At 39.2% G+C, this 25482-nt stretch overlaps 1 protein-coding gene across 3 annotated transcripts; it reads left to right on the top strand.

Moving 5' to 3' along the window:
• Window positions 1-1045: 1045 nt before the first annotated feature.
• On the top strand, window positions 1046-17511 carry LOC117571434 (uncharacterized). 3 transcript variants are annotated; one of them, XM_034253578.2, is made up of 3 exons: window positions 1046-3038; window positions 15353-15520; window positions 15929-17502. In XM_034253578.2, exons 1-3 carry the CDS (start codon window positions 1310-1312, stop codon window positions 16045-16047), a joined length of 2016 nt encoding a protein of 671 aa, XP_034109469.1. In that variant the 5' UTR covers window positions 1046-1309; the 3' UTR covers window positions 16048-17502. The 3 variants fall into 3 exon arrangements, with proteins under 3 accessions (XP_034109469.1, XP_034109467.1, XP_051859712.1); XM_034253576.2 differs by having other exon boundaries at window positions 15290-15520; window positions 15929-17500; XM_052003752.1 differs by lacking the exon at window positions 15353-15520 and having other exon boundaries at window positions 15929-17511.
• Window positions 17512-25482: the final 7971 nt, after the last annotated feature.

The following is a 25482-nucleotide window of genomic DNA, read 5'->3' as shown; positions in this document are numbered from 1 at the left end:
ATTAAATAATATATTTATTTATTTTATTTTATTAATGAAAAAGCTTAAAAAATATATATTGACTAGCACTATATTCTATAAATAACATATAATATATAATCTAAAGTAATCCACAAATAGTGCTTTAAATATTTAATTTAACATAAATGTATAAAAACAGAACACAAAAATTTATAAAAATTTATAAGGACATGTTAAATATAATTTTTATTTGTAATCTAGTAATTTAGTATTCATAGACATTTAAAACTTAAACTATTCTTAAATACATATTATTTTATTTTTAAAAATAATTAACTTTTTTTTTTAGTTATCTAAATTTTTACCTTCTTAAAAAAACATCTCTTTTTAATTAATATGTTTTTCGCTGCTATCGAAATTGATCAGGCAAAAGTGTAAGAGAAATTTAGCAGGTCGTTAACAATACAAATTTGCGGGGCCATTGCCAATAATAATACTTTCGAATGTTGCATTGTTGATAATGGATTTGCAAGTGTAAGCTCGACTTGATTCTAACGGTGCTCCAGAACAATAAAAGCTGAAGATCAGAATGTTGCCGCAGCTCTCAGCTGAGTCTGAGAAGAGTTGAGCTGAACTATATCGATATATCATTAGCAGTCTTTTGATTTACAATCGCCTTTGTTTTGGCCTTTTGTTGGGCCCATTTTGGCGAGTGGTTCGACTCTTTGGTGTTTGGTGTTCGCTTAACTTAGCACAATAAATGTGCCTGAGTGCGGCTAATAGCACTTTCCAGCCAAAAACCAAATACAAAAAACAACAACAACAACTGAAAAGAAGAATACTATTCACATATGCAGAACGAATGAAAGTGTTCTCTATAACAAGCTCCAATTCGCTTCCAGACAGAGTGAAGAGGGAGAGCAAAGCAGAGCAGAGCAAAGCAAAGCAGAGAAGAGATCAAACCAAAGTGTTTGGTATGAGTTGCAAGCGACTTCAAACATGCCTCAAACGGCTCAAGACTGAACCGGGGGGCCAAAGCAAAGGCGAACTTGCAGAGCGGACCAAGACACCAGTCGATGTTGGTTGGGCCTGGCGAGCGGACGTGACGAGCGCGTAAAACGTAAAAGGCGAACACAAAGCGATACGATAAAAAGCGATAGCGTTGAACGAAAGACGAAAGCGAAGACGACGAAGAAGAAGTAGAACGTGTAAACGACGCGTTTCAGTTTTGTGACTGTGCGTGTTTCTTACTGTGTGTGTGATTCTGTGTTTGTGTGTGTGTATGTGTTGAGCATGTGCAGCATTTGAGTTAGCACGTAACGGGCGTAACGGCGACTACTCGATCCAAATGGCCAACTGGACTCTGGCCAGACGCTGGATCGAGGCCAGCAGACTGGTGCTGTTGCTCTTGATCATCCTGCAACTGATTGCAGCAACGCCAGCGGCGCGCAATCCCAACACCAACTACAACACAAACAGCAACAACAACAATAATAATGTGAACAATAATAATATTTGGCGACGCGTGCGTCTCGTGACCAGCGTTAGCGCCAGTTCGCCTGCCCAGGAGCGAGAACGCAATGCTTATCAGCTGCTCAAGGCCAACAATAGCAGCTCCACTTCAACAACAACAACAAGCACATCAACAACAACAACGACGTCGACGACGACATCGACGACGCCTGCGACACCGCGTCGCAGTGCCAAGCAGCTGCTGCGTCGCGAGGATCAGCTGCATGTGCTCGAGGGCAATGTGTCGAGTGCGGCGCGCTTGGAAATGTCCACGGAATTCTTTGTAGTGCCCACGTTGACAGCGGGCACCCGGAGCAGCAGCGGAAGTAGCAATCGCAGCAGTGTCACCACTACAGCCACGCCCACGCGCAGTCAGGGCGCCCGAGCACGCGCCGCCAATACGCCGCGTGCCACACAGAGCAGCAACGGGGCAACTGGCAACAGCAATGCGACACCGCCCAGCATTGTGTCCACCACTCAGCTGCCGTTCGCCGGACTGCGTAAGGAGGTGTGGGTGGTTCCTGTGCTGGTGCTGGCCAGCTTGACCATGCTAATGATGGGCGCCTTCGAGATCTTTGTGCTGTTCAAGGCTTGGCGCACTTCGCCGTCGCGTCGCCATCTCTTTCTAGGTCAAATGCTGCTGCTCGGTCTCTTCGCCTGCGCCGGACTCGGTGCTGTCATCACTGCTCAGCCCACGCTGCTGAGCTGCGGCGCAATACGCTTTGGCGTGGGTGTTGCATATGCTTTGGTCTTTGCCGCGCTGCTCGTCAAATGCGTATTCCTCATCAGTCTGAACGGTGGCGTATATTTGCCTGCACCCTATCAAGGATTGTTGTTGCTCTTTGCGCTGCTCATTCAGGTGGCCATCGGTGCGCAGTGGCTGCTCACGCAACCACCGGAGATCTACACGACAAGTGTGCCGGTGATGGGCAGCGGTTTTCTCTCCACGACGGTGGCATCGCAGACCAATTACTCCGCACTCTTCTATCCCACATCGTATACGACGTTGGATGGCACGCCGGAGATTTATACGCGCATTGCGGCTGTGAGCACTGTGTTGATACCGCTATGCAAAACTCAGTTCTCGGAGCTGCTCTTCTCGCTCATCTACATTGTGTTCCTCATCGTTTTCATTGCGGTGCTGGCGATCAAGTCGCGCGGCATACGAGACAATTATCGTGAGGCGACCTACATCGGACTGGCCATCGGTGGCGCCATTCCTATTTGGCTGGGATGGATGCTCTGCGGCCTGGCTGTGGCTGAGCGGCATAAGGATGCGTGCATTGCTTTTGGTTTGGTGGCCACATCGGCCACCGTCTTTCTGGTGATGTTCATGCCCAAGGGCAGGCAGCTGGCGGCAATGGGCAAGGAGGGACTCTACGTCGAGGATCGCGAGGAGCAGTTCAGTTCGTTGAGTCGCGCCGGTTCGGGCTATTCGCCGTCCTTCTTCCACTTCAAGCCCATCAAGTACGGCGTGATGAGCGGTTGTGGCATGCCCAATTCGGCAACGAATACGGGCCAGGGACTGAGCTCCAAGCACTGCTCCAATGCCAACAATGGTGGAGGTAAGTCTCTCGTTCAGTGTTATCTGATGTTATATCGTTTAGCTTAGGCTTAAAGCACTCTTTGGAGTTTGTCACAATTGCGTGCATCGAATCGCATTTGCAGGCCAGACACAATCGTAGTCACAGACGCAGTCGCAGACTCAGACCCAGCCTTAGCTGCAGGGTGTCCCTCGCCTCAGCTGTCAGTTGCTATTAATTTTGTAATAACTTTCTTTTCTTGCTCCACATGTGCCGAGGGGTTGCGGGGAGGGGGGTTTGTGTGTGTGTGTTGCAAGCCTCGAGGCGAACTCTTGAACTCTTTGTTGTGTTTATCTGCTCGTTCGGTCTTTCTAAAAACAAAAACGTAGAAAAGCAAAAGTCTTGACTTTCAAACGGTAGCCAACACACTGCACAGTGGTCCAAGCTGCAACTGTTAAGTCCACAATTTAGGCATTTTGCACATACCAAGCTCATTAATTATAGAGCTTAATGTTATTGTTTGGTATTTTACAAAGTTTTTCAGCCATTTTTCTTAAATTTGATACAAACTAAAACAAAAGACTTAGGCAACGAACTTGTAAGACATTTATACAATTTGTAAACTTTGTGATGTTTGTTTTAGGCATTTTAGTTATTGTTAAATATGTATATCGCTCAAGGAATTTCATAATAAATTATTGTTAAGAAAGCATCTACAGATAAAAAAAAAAATTGGGTAACTATCTAGAGAATTTTTTTTATTTTTTTGACATTTCATGATTTTTCCAACATTTTATACAGTCAAAAACGGAAGACTTAGGAAACGATCTTGTAATTAATATTAAACATTTAGGGACTTGATGTTTTGTGTTTATAGAGAATAACATTATTGTTTCGTATTCTAGTCACATAGAAACAGATTTAACAAATTTCATATTTCATTAATTTAAATCAAGGAAATACAAGCAAAAAACTCAGTCGTCAAACTGGCATCATTTATTATATTATTCTACAAATTATTTAGTTTTTTTTTCTTATTTTTTAACAGTCAAAAACAAAAGACTTAGGCAACGAACTTAACTTTATATTCCTTGTTTTTTTTTTCTTAAGAATATTTGACCATATGAAAAAGAATAATTCTTAGAACAAAGAGTTATGGATTTGTATTCCCCAAACTAAGAATTTCAAAGAATATCATAATTTCACGCTAATACAAATATAAGATTCAGGAAATGAACTAAATTCATTTTTTATTAGCTTAACTAATGTGGAATTATTTTAAGAACTATTAAAATTCCTCTGCAATTTTCCTTCTTTTTCTCGGCCAAAATCAAAAGACTTAGGCAGCAAACTTGACACACATTCACAACGAAAGGAAAACTTTGCCGCAATAAAGCTCAATTGTAGATAGCGCAAATTGTATATCATCAATTGCTTATTGCTGCGCCGCTATGCTATCAATTTTGTGCCACTGTGCAGCGACATCAACTGGGCTTAAAATTGTTTTGCCATGCCGTGTAATTGTTTGGCATATTAATTTCCTCGAGGCCGTCGTGTAAGCCAAGTGTAAAAAGAGCACTCACACACTTACACACACATACATACACACATGAAGTTATCCATCTGTCTATCTGCCAGTCTGTCTCTCCGTCTGTCCGACTGTCTGTTTGCCTATCTATCTGGCTGTCTCTATCTCCATGTTCATTTGTGTGCTCGCAACGGCTGCTTTCATTTTCGTTGGTGAGAACGTCGCACAAGTTCGTTGCCTAAGTCTTTTGATTTAGTTCCCTCTGCTACGTCGGCTTTCTTAATAATTTTTGATAACTGCTGCGGTTGCTTCTCTTCTACTTGTTGTTGTTGTGCTAATGGAGCCATCAACGAGATCATATTTATTAGCTAGATTTCACATCTAGTCATTAAATGGTGTTAAATGTCATTGTCAATTTGTAGAAATTGGCCGCGACCTCCGACAAAAATGGCGATAGTCAAAGTGGCAAGTGAAACGTTGCCATGGGCAAACAGAATGACATCAAAGGAGATCATTTCTTTTTTGCCAGCATTTTTGTTTGAAATTTCTAAACAACAACAAAGCCGATCAGCAAACAAAACACAGTCTTTTCTTTTGGCTTTCTAATGAAAGCAAAAACAGTTGGATAAGTTGGCAGACAGCAAGAAGAGGGGGAAGTAATGAGTGTGCGTGTCCGAAACATGCAACACACATTTTTACACTTTTACGTAATTTAATTAATAAAAATCCATTAAATTTATGGTTGCATTAAACAATTAACAACAATATTTATAGCCCAAAAGAAAGTAAATAATTGAAAAAGACGAATTCGAAATGCACTTTCTAGGGTTGAGTAAAAGTCTACTTTAGTTGAATAGAATTGTTTATTGCAATAATTTAAATACATTAATAGCAATTGCTTATTTGTAATTAATTGTTTATCGTTTACGCCAACACTTGACAAACAAAGTAGTATGTTAATTAGAGCTATTCAAAACTTAATTAATTTCCAAAGCTTGCAATAAATAGTAATTAATGTCTAAATGCTTAATTGCTTATCGATTTTTAATGCGAATACGCAGAAGCACAAATCGCATTATTTAATAACGGATTTGTCATGAGCAAACGCAATTGATGACTCGCCATGGGTTATTCTCGGCGTTTAAGCTGCCATAAGCCAACTTACGTAACAATTCTTCTGGTTAGGGTATAAATGTTGCAATAATTTACCGAATTATAACACTGCGCCGCTGGGCTTAAGTAGGAAGCGTTGCACATGGCAGCTACTTGACGATGACTTTATGTGTGTGTGAGTGTGTGTGTATGTTAGATTGCAGCTCATGCCACGCATGAAAGCAAATACAAGCGATACAAAAAGCAGAGAGCTAAAGCCATAGCTGGAGCTGGAGCTGGAGCCGCGCACAGCCCACTGCCGAAACGCTTCGTCTCACGCCAAGTGCCTGTGGGCAGCCTCGCTCTCTGCATCGGCTGCGTCGCAGAGCAAAGAAAGCAAGGCAAGCAGAGAAGACAGCTAGACAGACAAACAGACAACAAAATATAGGTAGGTTCGTAGTATATACACACAGATAGATAAATGAAAGATATAGTACTTTTGCCAGGCTGCATATATACGTCAAACTGTCTGCAATTGAAAGTGCATTTGAGGGTAACAGCAACAGCAACAACGACAACATCAGCTATGACAAAAAATATATAAAAAAAAAACGAAACTCAAAGACAAATGTCTGGAGACACAGAGCACAAAATCAAAGTTGGCACAGGGCTTATAACAAGCCGGAGATGGAGATGGAGACGGAGCTGAGCTGAGCCAAGCTGAGCTGACATTATCGGGTACCGTCCCCAGGTCCGGGCCTCTGGCATGTGTGTGGGTTGTAGTTGTGATTTGAGCCAAGCGAAGCCAAGCCAAGCCACAGCGCTGAGTGAAGTGACTGAGGTACAGGCAAAAAGGGTTTTCGCTTGATTAAGGGCAAAACAAAAATCAAAATCCAAATAAAAAAAAAACTGGAGCTGTACGTGGGCTGCAAAGTGAAGAAAACAAAAAAAAAACGAAAACGTAACAACAAACAAATTTACATAAACCAAAGTCAAAAGCAAAAGTAGTTGAGTAACAACAACAAGAAGAAAAAAAAAGACTCAGGAAACGAACCTGCACAGAGCAGCTCAATTTGCAATGATTGAAAGGCTTAAGAACATATGGAATGTGTTATCTGATTGAATTGAGAGCGAGCGCAACAAAAAATGAAATATCCAAAGTTGTGTCGACTTTTGATGGCAGTTGTGATAAACATTTTTAAGCTTCAGCAGAAGTCCAGTCATTAAATCGTAATCGAGGATAAACTCAAAGGCAAATAAATGAACCGTTCTTATATAAAGCACAGTCAAATGGTTTCTAATAAACCCACAAGATCAAATTTCCTGTCAAACAGCACAAGCATACCTGCAACTCTAAGTATGTGTGTGTGAGTGTGTGTGTGTGTGTGTGTGTGTGTGGTCGTTCTCAGTAAGCAGTTCGGCACATAATTCACTGAGCAATTTGCAACAATAAACTAAACGACAGCTAACGGCGTTGACGCCAAGGAATGAGCCAAAGTCGAAGTCGAAGTCGATGCCGAAGTCGAGGTTGAGCCACAGACTCCGAATCACTCGATGATTGTTGAGGCAAAGGCAAAAGCCAAAGACGAGGAACGCAGATTGACAGCTTCAGCTACAGCTACAGCTTCAGTTTCAGTGCTTGGCAGAGCTCACTAGTCGGGTTGTTGTTGCTGTTCGGCTGTTTGGTCGTTTGTTATTGTTGTTGCGACGCGTCGCCAACATGGCCAAGGATCGGCTGCTGAGTTGCTGACTCGCGATATGGCCGATATGAGCAGGCCGGCGGTTGCCGTTGATTGAACGCGCATAAACCGCTTGAAAAGAGTTCAAGGTTGCTCGCTTTAATTGAAGGCGCATTGTTGTAACAGCTACAACACCGCCAACCTGGCCAACACGACGACAGCAACGACGACGACTACGACAACGATGATGATGACGATGACGACGACAGCAACAGCAGCAGGGAGCAACTGAACAAACTGAGCGATGACAGGCCTAGTCACAAAAATAGACACTCAGAGGGAGGTTCAATAAATATGTGGGTTTCACCACACAGTGCAACAACAACAACAAATGTCGTAAATCAGCTAAATAAATACATTAAGATCTGTGCAAGAAGTCTGCAAAATATAAGCAAAAACTATGACATGAAATCAAGTAATAATTAAGGAAGTCTGCCAAGAGAATGACTTTCCATAAATGTTTGTTTATTTTATTTCTTAATGCAATTATAAATGTGGGTTACAAGAAAAACTTAATAATATTTCCAATATATAAATTGATTAATTAAACAATAAAAGCTGACTCGTAATTCTGTAATCTGTGTTCGTAGCAGCCAAATAATTAAAGACACCACTGAAATTAAAGCTAAGCGCATACAAGCAATAAATAATAAACTTAATGACACAAAATAGGATGATCAACACTTTTGTCCATTGGGCAGATAAACCCTTTACGCAGCTAACTAAGTACTCAATGAACTACCCCATTATTTAGGTACTTCCGCCGCGGTTGCATGATGAAATCATTTTTTTCGTGTTGTTGCGTCTCAGTTGAGTTTTTTTTTTGTTTTGTTCAATGATGTGTCGTCGTCAGGCACTTGAACTGACGATGGCCACTTGGTCAGTAAGGTAGAGGCAGAGATGAGGATGAGAGATGCATCTGCCTTGTGGCCTTTGTTCTATGCGACGGCGCATTTTTTCGTAATTTTATTGAGTGACTTTATGCCAGGCAGCTACATACATAAAATCAATCATTCATGCCGATGGCTGCAGCAACGACAACAGCAGCAATAACAATAACATCCAATAATAATAATAATAATAATCGTAGCAACAACAATGCTAATTCACTTACTTGTATTGCGTTGTCAACGTGCTTAACCGGGAGAAGGTTAAGAGCTCTGCGGAAGTTTTTTTCTTCGTCTCGTCTCGTCTCGTCTTGTTTCGTTCGTTGTTTATCTTGGGGATATGTCAATAGTTATCGCTACAATAAGCCGCCTGAGGAGGCCATAATGGCATATCGATTTAACTGTGCCGACTTTGAGACTTCAAATATACTTGAGAAACTGATCGATCTTTCAATGTCAACAAAACAAGCAAAACTTTAAGCTTAAGCGACTCGGCAAAACGTAAAGAAAGTTCTGTTATAATTAACATAATTTCTGATATTTAAAAGAATTATTCATAACAGAATCATCACAAGTTGCACAAATCTTTTGTTAAACAAATTGCGGGCCATCAAAAAGCATGTCAACAGTTTTCCCAGCTTTATCTAATGATTTGATAATTGAGCTCGAATTAGTTTAAGAATTAAGGCAACTGTTTTCTAGGTGTGAAATGTTAAATAAATATAGATCTCAAAATGAACCTCTTACTTCTATAGAATTGTTCTTGTGAAGAAAGAAACAAGTTTGTGCCCTCAGTCATTTGATCTGACAGTGAAAGAACCTTCATAATCATGTAATACAAACGGCAGCCTTAACAAATTTTATTGACCTTCGAATAGCTTTCCAAAAAAAAAGTTGTTTTGCTAATGAAACTTGAATCCGAAGAAGAACTAAAAACAATTAATAATCGATATCTGAATGCGAAATAGTTATTGATTACTTTGACCAAAAAATGTTCGTTATATTTTTAATAATATTATAATGTTGTATCATCAATCTATCGTTTAGAGTTTATTCAACTGTTTTCCAATATGTCCAATACACAACATTTACTTTTCTTTTGTCAAATTCCCCAATTTGAGGCCCTATAAACAACAATAACAGAAAAAAAAACTAAAACTGGCTTGATCGCTTCGAGTGGTTCATTGGATTGCTTTGACCACCAGCATCAGCTGTCAAAAAACAGCAAATATTGGAGATGGAAAAAAAATCGATTAGCCTCAATTGTTCTAAGCCCTCTTCAGCAGCACAAACAAAAAACCAAAGACTTAGGCAACGAACTTGAAATTGAAAAATACTACTCAAAAAAAAAAAGCAAGGAAGGAAAACAAATTGAATTGAACAGAAAATGGACAGCAAAGAACTGAGAACTGAGAGCTGACGATGGCGATGGCGATGACTATGGCGTAACGTACAAATCTGTGAAGTACGTGTTGCTGAGTATCTGTAGTATCTGAATCTGTATGTGTGTGTGTGTTGGTAACTTAATATATGAGTCGAGTAAACGCTGCAGCACGTGCTTGAAACGAGCGTCGCTGTATATTACCACAAAATTATAGCGGTTTTGCAATAACAACAGCAGCAGCAGCCCAGCCACAAAGACTGAGACTGAGTCTGAAACTCTTGGATGATATTTAAGTTTTGCGCCTAGAAGTGGACTCACAGAGCTGGGAGCTGGGAACGATGTGGACACCGACGGCGACGTTGTAAACGTAATCGATAACCAGTTCCGAATTGTTGCAATGAAACCGAAAGCGGAAAAGCCAAGCGATTGAAGCAGTAGTCAACCAGTTAGCCAGCGAGCCAAGCGAGTGGAGCAACAGCGGCAGCCAATGAGCCATGCCAACTGCATAAGTTAAATTATGACGCTAAATTGGCCAAGACCAAACTGATGCTGCGTACGGTATCAGGCACTCACTGATTTGCGGTTAATGCCACGGCACAAGCAGCACAGCGCTCGTATAATGCAAATTGAATTGTACTTATGTTAGCAATTTGAAGGTCAGACGCCCTTCCTTAGCCGAAATATGCAAATTGCCAACTGTGTTATCTTACGTTTGCGTTCGCGTTGCGTTTGCGAGCATGTGAAAAATGCAACTCTTCCGCTTAGGCCTCTAACTGTGGCTAGACCCTTGCTCTCGGCTGGCTAAAAGCGAGCCACGTTCATGACAATGAACTCTGCACACATTCAGTTAGAGAGTGAGAGGGAGAGAGAGAGAGAGAGAGCTCCCAACGAACGTGGCCAATTAGTTATAATGCTGCTTCGTGATATCACAACATCTGGCAACTCACTCTCGAAGCACACACACACATACATACACATTTATAGAACCCAGAGTAGTAGTAGTCGGGGGACGGAAGACCCCAGAGTTGTACGAGCTGCAGCCAATAAGGAAAAACTCGACGCTCGCCAAGGAAATTACTCAAGTCTGCAAAGTATGTACGAGCAACAAACAACAACACTAACAACAACAACAATACTCTAAGAATACTTGGCAGCGACTAGAACAACGACAATAAGAACAACAACAAGAGCGAACAATGACAATCTGCACGTAGCAATCAGTCAACGTGCGGCAGTTGGTTTAACTTTAACTTGTTGCCAGCGATACTACGTGTGAGACTCAGCTAGCGAGAGAGAGAGAGAGAGAGAGAGAGAGAGCGAGTAGCGAGGGGTGAGAGACAGATAGAGGGGCGAAAGAAGGGGAAGAGGCGGGCAGATCCGGCAACGAACGACAACTGCAAAATGCAAAACGTGGAAAAACGTTAGCGGTTAGTTGACTGTCAATAGAGATGAGCAATTATGTGATTTTCATGGTCAAGGTGGAAAGAAAGAAAAAACGTTCAACTTGCCAAATGGCAGATGAAAATGCCGGAAAAGCTTTGAAAATACCAAAGCGTATAAACGAAGGGAAACTGCACAGTTATCTGTCATTATAGGTACTCGAACAACAAACACAAAAAATTGCTAAAACAATTTAATTTCGATTGTTTGATTTAAGCAAAATACAAATAAATTTCCTAAAAAAAAAACAAAAATAAAATACATATTTTGTTTGGCTTAGTAAATTAATACATATTTCTCAGATTTTCATAATTTTTCATTATAAAATGAAATCTTAATTTAAACTTCGAAAATTAAATTCAAATTTCAAAACATGGAACAAAATATTAAATTTGATTAAATTTCACCTACTTACCTCTTAGTCGATTTTATTAATTTTATTAAAAACTTTTAATATACATATAATTATTTGTGAATAATATTAATTTAAAAAAAAAAAACACAATGCATTTTTATAAACATAAATTCATTATATACATTTTATAATACAAATTATTTTATTAAATTCTAAATTATCGTATTAAATTCTTATATTTTCAAATCTTGTGTTTATTAAATTTCAAAACTTCATTTAACTGAAATTCAAAGCTAAGAACAAATATTAAATTTGCTATATCTTCAATATTTGTCTCGTAATTTGTTATATATATCTTTCAGAGCTTCCAATATTGCTAATTATTTAATTGGATATAAATACAAATTTCTTAAATATATATTAAAAAAAATAATATTTATTTTGTTAATCTTTTAAATATTTTCTACATTTTGCAGTCCTTTTGAATATTAATATTAAATACATACTTAGATATTCCAAACTTAATGAAACTTAAATGAAAAAATAATTTAAAATTAAAATAAATTTAAAATAAATCTTTTAATTTTGATAGTTATTTATTAATAAAATTTCTTTTAATAGTACTATGATAAGTGGCTCTTACAGTCACTGCAATTAGTTGCCAGTCACTGACAGTCACTTGTAGTCACTGTCATCGCTAGCGAACTGTAACTTTACGCCCACACATGCAAAGTCTGGATGCACCAATACGAATGCAGTGCGGAACACGCACGAGTTGAGTCTGGTCATACATATTTGCACTTAATTAGCCATTTATTTTTGCTGTTTTGGCTCATTTTCTAGCTGGATTTTATGCAGTTGTCGTTGTACTTGTTGACGTTGTTGTCGTTGTTGTTGTTGGTGTCCAGAATAGACAGCTGTGGCAAGTGGCAGCAGTCGCAAAGTGGCATATTTTATGCAAGCGAGCATAATTCATAATGGTAAAGCGAGCTAACTGACAGACACTTTAGCACAGACGCGCAGAAGCTGGTGAAAATCTCATTTAGTTGGCTCTGCAAATGTGGAATCAGGCAGCCAAGAATTAAGCCAAATTTGCCGCTTCAGCTGCAGCAGCAGCAGCAACAAACTTGTTTGCAAATGTGCAACATATACACACAGACAGAGAGAGAGAGGTGCATATGTATTTTCATTTTCTGACACATAATTCCAGATTCACAGCTCGTGCGCTGCCAGGGCAGCAAGCAGAAACAAGCGAGCTTAATTGCAGTATTTGTTCTAAGTTAATTAGAAAACCAAGACGGCCACAACTAAACCAGCCAGATGGAAAGGGGATAGGGGAAGGGAAAGGAGGGAGAGACACAGAGGCCAGTCGGGGCATAGGCTTTTGCAATGGCATCAGAGAAACCAAGTCAGCATGTGTGTAACTGCTGCATTTAACACTGTCAAGAGTTCAGCAGCCAGGCAGGCAGCAGCCCAGTCAGCAGCCCCAATCTGAATCCCAGTCGCCAGCTTCTGCCTCTGCCTCTGCTCTCAGAGCTTAGCAGAATTTCCGACGTCGACGTTTTTATTTATCTCAGCCTCTGTTATTTTTGTTCAGTTTTTATGTCATTAACATACTTTACTGCACGTGTGAGTGTGTACGTGTGTGTGTGTGTGCCGTTTTCTTACATTGCCCTGCAAGCTGTTGAAAATATAATAATCATAATTTATAAGCCATGTCTGAAAAATCGGGCAGCGACAGGCGAACAGCCGGCTGATTGGCTCGCATTTGTTTGGCTTTGCATGTTTTACTTTATTTATTTATATACCTTGTGTATAACAGACGCGGAACGAGCGAGCTAATGATAAGCTTGAAATTTGTGCACAAAAATAGAATTTCAAGTGCTGTCAAACAAAAGACTTAAGCGACAAACTTGATGGTGTAGTTACCTAATTACTGACAAGTTTGTCTTGTTCGCACTATAATGTAATGTAATTGTTGCTAAAAATACTTGTCTACTGCTAATTACAAAGCTTATGCAAACAAAAGACTTAGGCGACAAACTCAACTCGCAATGCAAAAGACTTAGGCAACGAACTCGTGAGCGCAGTTAATCATGATTATACAAAATGTTATTCATAACACTGCAAAACTAAAACAAGATTTACTTAACAAATATTTACAAGTTTAATTGATCTGAATCGAGCGATAGCGGAGACAAAGCACACAGCTGCGTCTAGTGGGAAATACTAATTTTAGCTATAGATTCTCAGTATAATTAGAGCCGCAACTTGTTTTGTTTCTGCTTAAGGTCTATGTTGTTTGTTTCTATCAGCATATCTATTTTTTTATTTTGTATTTTTTCTGTTTTGTTTTTTGTTGCTGTTAACTCGCTTAATAAACCATCTTGTTAAATGGTTGAAACTAATGGAGACTAGTAAATCACGCGAGCTATTGATAAGCATCATATTTGTGTGATATATATACACACATAGTTCAATGACATGCGGAGTTATATGATCAGCCGGATCGTGGTTGAGAGAGGGGACTCTGATCTCTGATGAGTGCAATCAATTATATGCTTATGCGAACTATAAAATGTCATAAAACAGTTTCTTATAAATCGATTTATGCTGTTAATGACCTTGTCGTTCATAAATACACACGCAAACTGTAATACGCTAAAGACAAACTGACGCTTTAGGTTTTTGCTCAATACGCACAATAATCAACAGACTTTCTCTATGGCTTGAGGGTGTTATAAAGTTGGCCCATTGACACGAAAGGTTTTAGCTCAGATTTGGCATCATTAAAGCTCACCATAAATTGCTGCTTAACTCTCTGCATTTTGTATATCTATGGCGCCTAGGCAAAAGTGTGAAATATGACAGAGTAATTTTGGTTTGCTCTTTTCGGAAATTAGGTTGTTTGTCTGGCGGCCAGTTGGGTCAACGCGGCTAATTAGTGGTCGCAGCTACATAAGTGGTCAGTGGTCAGTGGTTAGTGGTCTGAGCCGCAATGTGTGCCCAATGCAGCCATTGTGACATCTTTTTTCGTTTTTCGTTATTTGATATATAAAATCTCGTTTACGATTGTTATGAACTTAAGACATTTATTTACCTTGCACTCAATTCATTTTCATATATATATACTATACATTTTTCTATCACATTTTTTTTTGTCAATCCATCAAACATCATGATCATCATCATCATCACCAACATCATCATCTTCATCTTCATCATTATCATCACGTTCATCATCATTGCGACACACAAAAAACACAATCTTATCATTACAACGGCAACAACTTCAATACCAAAATCCAATGGTCACCCTCATCGAATTTGTCAACATCATCCAAAATTCTCGACACGCTCACGACTCACACACACATACACACACTCGCACACACACGCACGTACACCTCAATGTACATTACATAATCTTTTCATGTTATTTTTGTTGATTTTTATTATTTTATTCATCAATCATTTTGAATATCTTTTTCTCATTTTTGGTTTTGTTTCCGGTATTTTACCTTTTTCAAATTTAATTAAATTTACATTTATTGTCAAACCCAACACAAACAATACAAAAAAAATAACGAACGACACACATCTGTATGTGTGGCACAACCAAAATAATTACTGTACATATATTTACACACTCTCTATATATATATATTTATTATTATACTCGTATGCCTATGTGTATATGTGTGTGTGTGTGTCACGGCTGGGTTTGATTTTGGTTTGGATTTGGTTTGGAATTGCTATCGATAAAACGCACACATGCACGCAACTGCACACACACACACAATACAACTACAACAAAACCCTATGCACACCAACAACAACAACAACCACTTGGGTTCCGGGCCAGCAGATCGAGTCGCTTTGGTCACCGCCGCACCGCCGAGCTATACACGTATGTATCACTATTTTCCAGCACATTTGAGCGCGCACCCGTTTTGCTATTACCCACCCGCACCACCACCACCACCACCGCCCGCACCGCCCACACAGCTGGCCACACCGCTGACCCTCAAGCTGGGTAACTCGCTTACCTCCATGACACAGGCAGCGCAATTGGCCAAAACGCTGCGCTATGCGCCAGGTAATAACATACTAGCATTCTTTTTTGTTTATGCTTAGCTCTTTATATCAATAGATCAATAAAGGCGGCAGTAAATAATTCAAGCAAATAGTTGTCTAAACCAGTAATTATTTTAAACCATCAAGAATTTAATAATTTAATAGAAGAACACTTGGTTTGGTTGATGAATAGAATTCACTTTTTAATTTGAAAAATTTGGAATACAATTTTTGATTTTATTATCTGCAAAATTAATCTTAACTATTCAATACATTGTACTTATTAGGAATAAGAATATTTTTTGTATATTTTATTTCTTTTTATAAATACTTATTAATTTGCCTTCACAAATTTGAACTCATCTTTATCAGTTATTTCCTTGATACATTATCATAACCTCCTCTTCTCACTTTACTTCCTCCACATCAGGCATGTTTATACGACCCGACGAAACGAACCTTTATACGACGCTGGAGCCCACATTGAGCAGCAATCCGAATGTCTACTTCCAGCGAAGCGGCGCTGTGCATCCGGGAATATTGTACTGACTGAAGGCAGGCGAGCAGGAGTCAACAGAGAGCCACCGGAGCTATCGAGAACACTGGAACTGAGTATTTTTTCGTAATATTAAGATGCAGCACATAGCGCTCCCTTCCCATTCCCATTACCCCTTCCTCCCTTTCTCCCTCCCCCTCTCAACTAACCCTAATACGGCTCCCAAGGAGCAGCAATAAGTGAATGATGATTCAATTGAATAGTGTAATACTTTTGTCATAATTGCTAAGCTCATAGTTTGTAACGAATTCAATAGCATATAGCAGATATATATACTTAAGATATCTTATGATAAAATATGTACTGGAATTTTGATATATTTCAGCGACGACTCGAAATGGATTTGCAATTTGTAGTCCTAGTTAAAAGAAAAAAAAAAAACAAACAAACGAATAAGTTTAAATCGAAGCATAATTCACCATTTACACAGGCCATATAAGTATATAGTACGAACGTTGATCTAATCAGTTGATATTGACTATAGCTATTCTCATTTAGTCTGCAATAATGGTGAAATTAAGAACTATATATATGGTGGATATCGATTGTTGCAGCCGATCGAAGAGAATTTAAGTAATTTAATTTAACAATCGATATCTATTATGCAAGATCTACAATAAAAATAAAAAGAAATTAGAACTAAGAATATCAAGTCTAAATGATTTTTTGTGTAGTATTTTATAATTGAAATACACTTTGTGTGCAAGTTTATAATAATTTAATAATTGTAATAATAATAATCTCGACGATTTCTGACAGTTTTATAACGCACTAAGATTTATGCCTCCACGAGCAATTAAGCCCCCAATAATAATAATGGTCAACACAATTTGTTTAGCCAAGTAAAAGATCGTTTAAGCGAACACAACACAATAATGTTATATGTATGTACATAATGCCCCCGGGCAAACACACACAGACTCACTCAAGCACACACAAACACGATGAGCAAATACTCTCAATAAAAGCTGATAAAAAAAAATAAAGAAGAAAACACAAAACAACTGAAAACAACTTACACTCAATTACGAGTTGTTGTACCACACAACGATTACGATTACAATTGCAATTACAATTACAATTAAATATAATTGCAAATTATTGGCATTGCAGCGCCTATTAACGCCTTCAAACAAACAACAACAAGAGGCCTCAGTAACTGGTATTGTCTATAGCATAGTCTATGCTTCACTTTATATTGCAGTGGAGTGGATTGGACTTGGGAGGGGGGAGGTAGAGACCTATATTATTGGATGCCGATGCGGCAGCGGCGCTGCATGTTTCAAATAATTTCTTAACGCTTTGAGAGATTGGGTGCCAGTTGGCTAAACGTTAATGCTGCGCTATTATAGCCAAGTTCTAAGCGTAAGTGCCTTAAAGCAATTCCATTACACAGCAAACAGTGGCATGGACCAAAGACGCTTTGAGAGGGAAAAGGATTAGCCTTTGCTAATTCAATTGAGCTTATCTTTAAATGTTTTAAAAGTGAATACAATGTATAAAGAAAATATAAAATATAAAAACAACTATAGGAACTTATTGAAACTATTTTAGATAATAAAGTATGTTATATAAAATCGTATATTGAATCCGTAGCGAAATTATGGAGAGTATGATTTCTTAAATTGAATTAAAGAATAATTATTATAGTGTTGCTTGAAATTAAAGCTATTTAGAATATATAAAAATAATAAAGATGGATATCACTTATAGCAACTATGACGAAAACAAAGCATTAACCTTTTTTTTGAAGAAAGTATTTTGTATGCGTTCTTATCTCGACTTTGAAATTTTGGATTATGGACGATGAACTTTAAAGTATAATTTCTGAAAGTAATATAAAGAATAATTATTAAGGAGTCGCTTGACATTCTTGTTAAACTTTTTTGAAATGCATAATAGACATAATGATACATAACATTATCAGAAAAAACCTTAAGAAATCTAAAAGTATGAAATAATTTTTCGAGCGAGTGATTATAAATCATTCTTATGCTAATTTTGAAGTTAGATTATTGAGTAAAATATCTTAAATATTATATCTGAAATTTATATATAGAACTATTGCTTCATGTTATTGCTGGATGTTTTTTTGGAATGTATAAAAATAATAGAGAGGAATTTTGTTCTATGATCTTTTTGTTATAAAGCCACACAAAAGGCTTTCAGTTCTTTTTGCTTTTGTTCTTCAGCCTCTAGAAAAAATCCCCCTACTGCTAACGCCACTGGACATGGCCAACGCCTATCAATTGACCTTATATGGCGAGACACAAACACAAATGCATGCCGAGGGCGTGTTGAGAACGGGCAAAGAAGTGATCCAAAGACTTGCAGCCTCGCATTAATTAAGTGCAACAATGCAGCATACAGAGTGAACACTAAACACTGAACCGTGTACAGATGCGAATGCTGGCTGATGATGGACACACATAGTACGTAGTACTTACATAGTTACGAGAACCACATAGAGAAGAAGCACATCCACAACACGTCGTTCGTATTAATGACATTTCTCACGAACATTTTGCTCGAGCTACTGACAACAACGCAAAAGACACACAGAGGGAAAGGGACGATGGAGAGAGACAGTGTCATGTCCAGATGTCCAGTCTCCAAGGCATGTCAGTGTCTGCATCTCAGCATCTCCGCACTGGACTCCACTTCACTGCAGTCGCAGCAGTTGCAATCGCAGTCGCAGTCGCTGACTCGCCTCGGTTCAATTAGGCGCGCCTTCAAATCACAAGTCAATCAAAGTTGTTAGATTTGCCGTCCTTAGCTTTGAAAAAGCAACAGAGTCTAGGTCTGGGCCCATCTCTTTCTCTTTCTCTGGACTGTGTCCAGCTGCGGTCTGGCGGTCTAGGTTGACATCTGTGACATGGCACTGCGGCGGCATCAATTACAACATCTATGACAGCACAGCGTGAAATGTTTGTACATGTCTCGGCGGCGCTTCCGATGGGACCAATTAGCCCTAAGTAGGCATTTCAATGGACTCTGCAATTAGCCAAAATCGAAACCAACAATTTCATTTCATCATACCCATCATCATTATCAGCAGCCAACATCTAGCATCTTGCATCTAGATACAATATCAGTTTCGATATGCAGCTCCAATTGCGATAGCCCCCAAAAGGGGCGTGTCAATATTTACGTGCAAATGGCGTTTGGTAACGCTTTATGGCCTAATGGGGCAACACGACTCGCCACAAATGCGCTTGCCACAGTTGCAACAACATCAACTGCGAGGGCGAGGAAAGCCACAAACATTACAACTGGCTGTCAGAGATGAGCAAAGTCACGGCAACTGGAGCATAGAATATTTAAATCAAATGCAAATACATTTAATAAGTTATTGGACCAAAGAGATGAAGAAATTCAAAAAGTTTATTCAGTTCATGGATTGGTTTAATTAAACATGTAAGTCTATTTACTTTAATTACTATATTTATTTTATTTCAAGTTTGATATTTGCAAGACTTATATTCCTTAAATAAAATTTAATTATTGATTGATGTATTTTTTTTATATGTATTAACTTCATATTAAGTAGTTTTTATTTATCTATTTTTAAAGTGTGTAGATTGTCTTTAGTTACTCTTTAAATTTATTTAACATATGTTACTGGTTAAACTAATAAGATTATGTAATATGTAAAAAATCAATTATTGGCTTACATATTTTGTACCTATAAGTTACATTTAGTTAAAGTAATTGGTCTACTTTATTTATTATACTTTTTTATTTCATTGTTCATTTGTTCTTCCTGTTCGTTACACTTTAATCTGATTCAACATAAATCAATTAATGTTTTGGCATGTTATTTCGATCATATTTTATTTCTGTTCCTCCCTCTGTTAAAATTCGAATGAATGAAAAGAATTCAATTATTTCAACAATTTTAGTTATTTTTTTTACTATGTTCATGTATTTAGAACAAGGCCATTAAATATTCATTCTTCTCTTCGTATGATGTTTATTGATTTTGTTGACTTTAAGATTGATTATTGGCACGTCTAGTCAAGATATTAAGAAGCTTCCCAAGATATCCCACTGCTTGCACATATTTTGCGCCATTAGAAACTAGAAAGTTTGGCACTAAACCGATGCGCATAATACGTATTAAGTTAAAGATTGCCTATAAACATGAAAATGCCAAAGGAAAAATATTAGGAAGTAAAACTTGAGCTACTGCACAAAAATACTCGAAGTCATAAAATATGCATTTCGGGATTCCGCTTTACGTTCTTGCACAATTTTTAATGGATGTTATGTGACCTTTAGTTGAGAGAGTTGTTAAGCAAGATGTTCTTGAACACCTTTAACTGGCATTTCTTCTGTTAGTTTGGTTTTTGTTGCTTTGCTGATTTATCGCCTTTCGGACTTCTTATTATTTTGCACATATTTCTCACAACACACTGCAGCGGAGTGTTTGTTGTTATTGGCTTTAAAAATCGCAAGTTTATGGTTTGGAAAGCACATAGAACACAGTCCCAAGCGATTCTCCTGCTGATCACTGTTCACAGCCTCATCTCTTCTAGCCAAGTATTTGGCTAGCTGTCTGTGTCGGAGTCTGTGGAACTTGGACTCGAGGCTGAGACTGCGACTGCGACTGTGACTGGGTCTTGGGACTGTCTAACGCTATGTCTGGTCTTGCTCTTTGCTATTTTCCTTTTGTTTTACTCGGTTTATAATAATTTGCGTTGCGGGCAAATTAAATTAGTTGGCCAGAGCATTAACCGTAACATAATCCTTGAATGAATGGATGCCAGCGAACTAGCCACTGGCAGAGGCACCTCGGTTACTATTACTACTATTATTGCAGTGCAAATGTTACAGCCGAATAAACTTCTCTCTCTCTATATATATATATATAGGAAGAGACGTCAAGGAATGACCATAACACTGTTATGGGCCCCAAGGGCAGCGTCACGTTGCTGTTGCTGATTTGATGGTCTGCAGATGTAGATGGCGATAGAGTTTGGCTGCAGTTGCAGTTGCAGATGAAGCTGAGGTTAGTCTGGCGATCGGCTGCTGATAAGCTGGGGCAGAACTGGTAATGCGTGCATTGACCGAGCACAGCCCTCGAGCTGGAGCTGGAGCTGAAGCTAAAGTTGCGACTCTCCGCTCACGTAAGTTGGAATTAAATTTGAGGTAAGGCCCCCATTTTAGCCTGGGCAGTGAGTACAGTTAACCTCGTTTAAGTGCGCCACGCACACAGCCGGATGGTCGGGCAGGCAGCAGAGCTGAGGAGAGTGGAGGGTAGCAATTGGACAGGCGTGCCAGTGTAAGTCCAATTAACAGTACCCAGAGTGCCCAGAGACGTCGCTCTAACTACGTGTCGTGCCTGTCGCCGTCCTGAAGGAAGTCAGCGGTGACTTGGACGGCATTTGTCGCATGCTCCTGCTTATAGCACAAACTATAAGATACTATATATATATATATGTTATATAACTGGTTCTGGCGACCGACAGACCAACCAACCAAGCGACCAACTCAGCCAAGTCGACCAGCCAGCCAGCCAGTCAAGAAAACCAAAACGAAAACCAAACCAAACCGATGCAAAGCAAATGGCAAACACCTAAGCTTAGAACCGGCAAGCCGGCATACAAGTTTATAGCGGATGCGTAAACGCATTTGGCTCAAATGCCGTTAGGGCCTTTGACTAAATTGCATGACCATGGACAGGGCCCCTTGCGCCTTCGGCATTGACTGCGAGTGAGACTGAGACTTCGACTTCGACTTTGACTCGAGTTCCAGCTTCAGACTGTGTCTCTCACACACAAAGTGTGGCATTTGCATGCTGCGGCAAGGCTGTCGCAGTCGGGTAACGAGAATTGCCATTGACTTGGCATCTATCTTGAGCAATGTTAATGCATTACGTCCAAAATAGCCGCCCAGTTCGAAGCGACGCAACGCAACGCGATTCGATGCGATGCGATGCGACGCAGCAGCCGCCCATTTGACGTAATCAACACAATGGCCCAAAATGTTTGGGTCATTGAATTCTTTTGCCTCGTATCTTTGAATCTTAACGGTTTTTACTGCTCTCCTCCGTTTTTTTTTTTTTTTTTTATTATTTTGTTCTACTACTTTTCTAAAGGCGCGAGATCAATGTACCCACCACTCTGCCTCTCTCGCTCTCCTCTTCTTCTGTCTGCATCTCAGGTTGAGCGCACGTTGGAGTATCATTGAAACTGCTCTCATGCTCTCATGCCCTTTTATGTACATGCTCCATTGATTAAATAATCCCCCAGTAAAACAATCATATGAGAGCTTCATCAACAGCTCAACACTTAAATGCTTAAATACACTACAGAATCGTTTTACTCAAATGTGAAATGTGTTCCAGAAAATAAAAGAGGTTTTAAAAATATTATTCCAGTATTACCTTGATATCTGTAAGCTTTTTAAAGTACAATTCTCTATAAATTATTTAAAGTCTTATTTTTTTTAATTTTCGTTTTAAGATTGTGTTTTTTTTAATTTCTTAAAGAATAGGAAAAAATCTAGAACAAATTTGTTTTAAAAATAAATATTGTTGATAGTCTTTAAAACTCCGTTATGAAATCTTAAAAAATAAATTATTATTTGAAATTTTGTTCTGAAATTCTAAATAATAAAAGATAAACAAACTGGCATTGAAAATGTTAAATACCCCAATCGAAGAGAGAGAGCATTACGCAATAGTAAACGAAGTACAGACTATGTAATTATTTTTTATGATCTTCAGTGAAATGGCTACCGACGCATCGCTCATCTCCCATCTGCCATCATCTATCTTTATTCGGGCCTCTAAACTTATCTGTATGCCATTAATTTTGGGTTGAGATCTCGTGTAGTTGAACTTTAAATGCTTGGAATTGTTGAATTGAATTAGGCCAAAGTGTTTCAGCAGCGTTAAGAAGATTGAAATGTGTTTATTTTTTTGTTTTTCTTGTGTTCGGCTTCTTTTTTTTACTGCCTCCAGCAATGAAATGCAAGTTCATTGAGTTGTTGTTGGGATTTGGTGATAGAGTTGTTGAAATGTACGTGTGAAGAGTGAGAGAGAGAGATGGAAGAGTGAGAGAGTGTGAGGTGGAGAGATTTGGAGGTCGTTTAATTGTGATTTATGTGTAAAGAAAGTAACCAGGCTTTAGCTAAGCACTTTTCAACAACAACAATGAAAATTCATAAGAAAACTTTACCTTCATCGCAAAAGTGAAAGAAAAACAATTGAAAATTGAAAAAGAAAATTTTACCAAACTAAATACGTATTTTATTGGTAATAATACATTTTTTTTTAAGTATTTGCTAATGGAAAATCGTAATAATTTTTATTGGAAACTCATTATTCAAACAGATTATTAAGCCATCAGCATGACAAGTGATAGAGTTGAATGGCTGAGAATGAAATGAGATATCTAAAGTTAATTTAAATAAATAAATAAATGTTGTTCAATTCGTGATGATATTGCAATTAAGAGGTTAAAAGACAGCTGCCTTTTGTAAGCATCTTTGATCGCTGATCTATTTAAAGCTTCAATCACGATTCTCTCTCTGTCTCTCTGATTCTGGCCTGTCTTCAAGTCTGTCTGTCTGGCTGCCATGGTCCAAATCATCTTTTCAAGATGTGTTCTATTCAGGCTGGCAGTTCCCCTCTGTGCGACTGTAAAGACAAGCTATTGTATGCAAAAGCCTCAAAACGTGCGCTAAATATAAAATTTAATATTCCAGCTTTTACATATGAGAGTGTGTTTAAGCCCAATGTAAGTAAGTAAGATGATGGGCTGGCAGGATCTGATCTGCGCTGATCTTCGTCTCCAGCAGTCACTTGGCAGTTCTTTCAGTGGGCTGTGGGCTAATGGGTGCGCTTAGCTAAAAAGCTCAAAAGTTCAATTGCCTTTTGGGATTGCTTGGGTTGATGTTGGGAGTTTGGGATTATTTGCTGATTTTTTACGACTATTTTGTATCTTAAAGATACAAGTTTATTTATGGCCAGCGCCAGGTTCACGATGTTCTGGCCGTAAAGTGCAAAAAGTGCATAAAATGCAACGAATGACATTGCAACACTCGACAACACACACACACACACACATACACTCCTTACTCCTGCCACAAGTTGCCGCATCAGCGTCAGAATTCGAATCACAGAATCAGCCACTAAAGATGCAGTTTATATGTACGTATAAAGTTGGTATGAGTGTGTGTGTGGGTAAGTTGAGTTTAATGTAGTTTGCTTGCTAAATGCAAACGCACAGCAGCAACAGCAGAAGCAGCAGCCACAGCACCACCAACAGCAGCAGCACCACCGTGGCCACCGTCGCAGCTGAATGCTAAAAGGGTTTTGCTTTGGATTCGTTTATTTTATTTAGTTTGCAGTTTCAGTTTGTTTTTTTTCGCATTATTTTTGTTCCTTTTTGCTGCTGATGTTGATGTTGTGTGTTGCGTTGATGTGCCTCATTAGGAGTGGCAAGCGGGAAACCAGTTTCCAGGGGCACACACAATCCACACAGACAATTGACAATTTAAACGAATTTCTTTCAAACACAGCACTGACATGGCTCCAACACACACACACACAGATATGACGAATAGTCAGTCATTCAGTCAGTCAGTCAGTCAACCGCTGCGCCTGGGGCCGAAGTTTACGCATGAAAAATGCAGCTCAGGCGAGGAGAGGCTAGAGAACAGACAGCCGCCTGTATGAAGTGTCATTCATCTGCCCATAAACGCATTATTCAATATACAACTTCGAATAAGGCGAAGGAGGGGGAGCAACAGCAGGCAGCAGGAGTTGCAGGACTGCCGCAGCTAGACAAACGAGTGATCGGCAGACGAACAAGAACACAACAACAACAACAACAACAACAACTGCAACTGCAACGACGACGACGTCTGACTAAATGCCTCATACTGTGCTGGGGTCTTGAGGGGCTGCTGCTGCCTCCGACTGTGGCCAACTATCTGTCCATGCTGTCTGCTTAGTTTCAAGGTTAACAAGTTGCATTTGCAATTTGGGACCTCAGCAGCCGCAGCAGCAGCAGCCACAGCCGCAGCAGCAGCATCGCTCGGACCTTTCCGACATCGACTTGCGAACCGCATCAATCGCTTTCGGTGAGAATTAAATGTTTATGGCTTTAGTGTTTGCCCAGCACCGCCAACCATTTTAATGAGCGACCTCTCCCCATCCAGTTCCAATCCCAATCCCATTCCCAATCCCATTCCCAATCCCAAAGCCAAAACCATCGCAAACAGCAAAAAGCACTCTACACGCAAAGCAATTGATATCCCAGCAACACACTAATCCAATCCTTTGCCTCGCTTAAAATGTTGCTAAACATTTAAGTGCAGCTAAAAACAATGTTGTCGGCGTATACGATTATACGATGTAGATATCTATGCGAACACATCTCAATGGGGATTTTGGGCGAATGCAAATCCCAGCGATT

This window comes from Drosophila albomicans, chromosome 3 (genome assembly GCF_009650485.2).
Source record: "Drosophila albomicans strain 15112-1751.03 chromosome 3, ASM965048v2, whole genome shotgun sequence".
NCBI classification, from domain to species: domain Eukaryota; kingdom Metazoa; phylum Arthropoda; class Insecta; order Diptera; family Drosophilidae; genus Drosophila; species Drosophila albomicans.
The sequence above is the reverse complement of the archived record's forward strand: the minus strand, read 5'-3'. Positions and strand labels throughout refer to the sequence as shown.

Bases quoted from the DNA above. Each gene is read 5' to 3' on its own strand.
- LOC117571434 (XM_034253576.2), top strand. From the start codon at position 1,310: ATGGCCAACTGGACTCTGGCCAGACGCTGGATCGAGGCCAGCAGACTG. The intron at 3,039-15,289 runs GTAAGTCTCTCG...CCGGGCCAGCAG, and splicing joins CAATGCCAACAATGGTGGAG to ATCGAGTCGCTTTGGTCACC. The intron at 15,521-15,928 runs GTAATAACATAC...CCTCCACATCAG, and splicing joins AACGCTGCGCTATGCGCCAG to GCATGTTTATACGACCCGAC.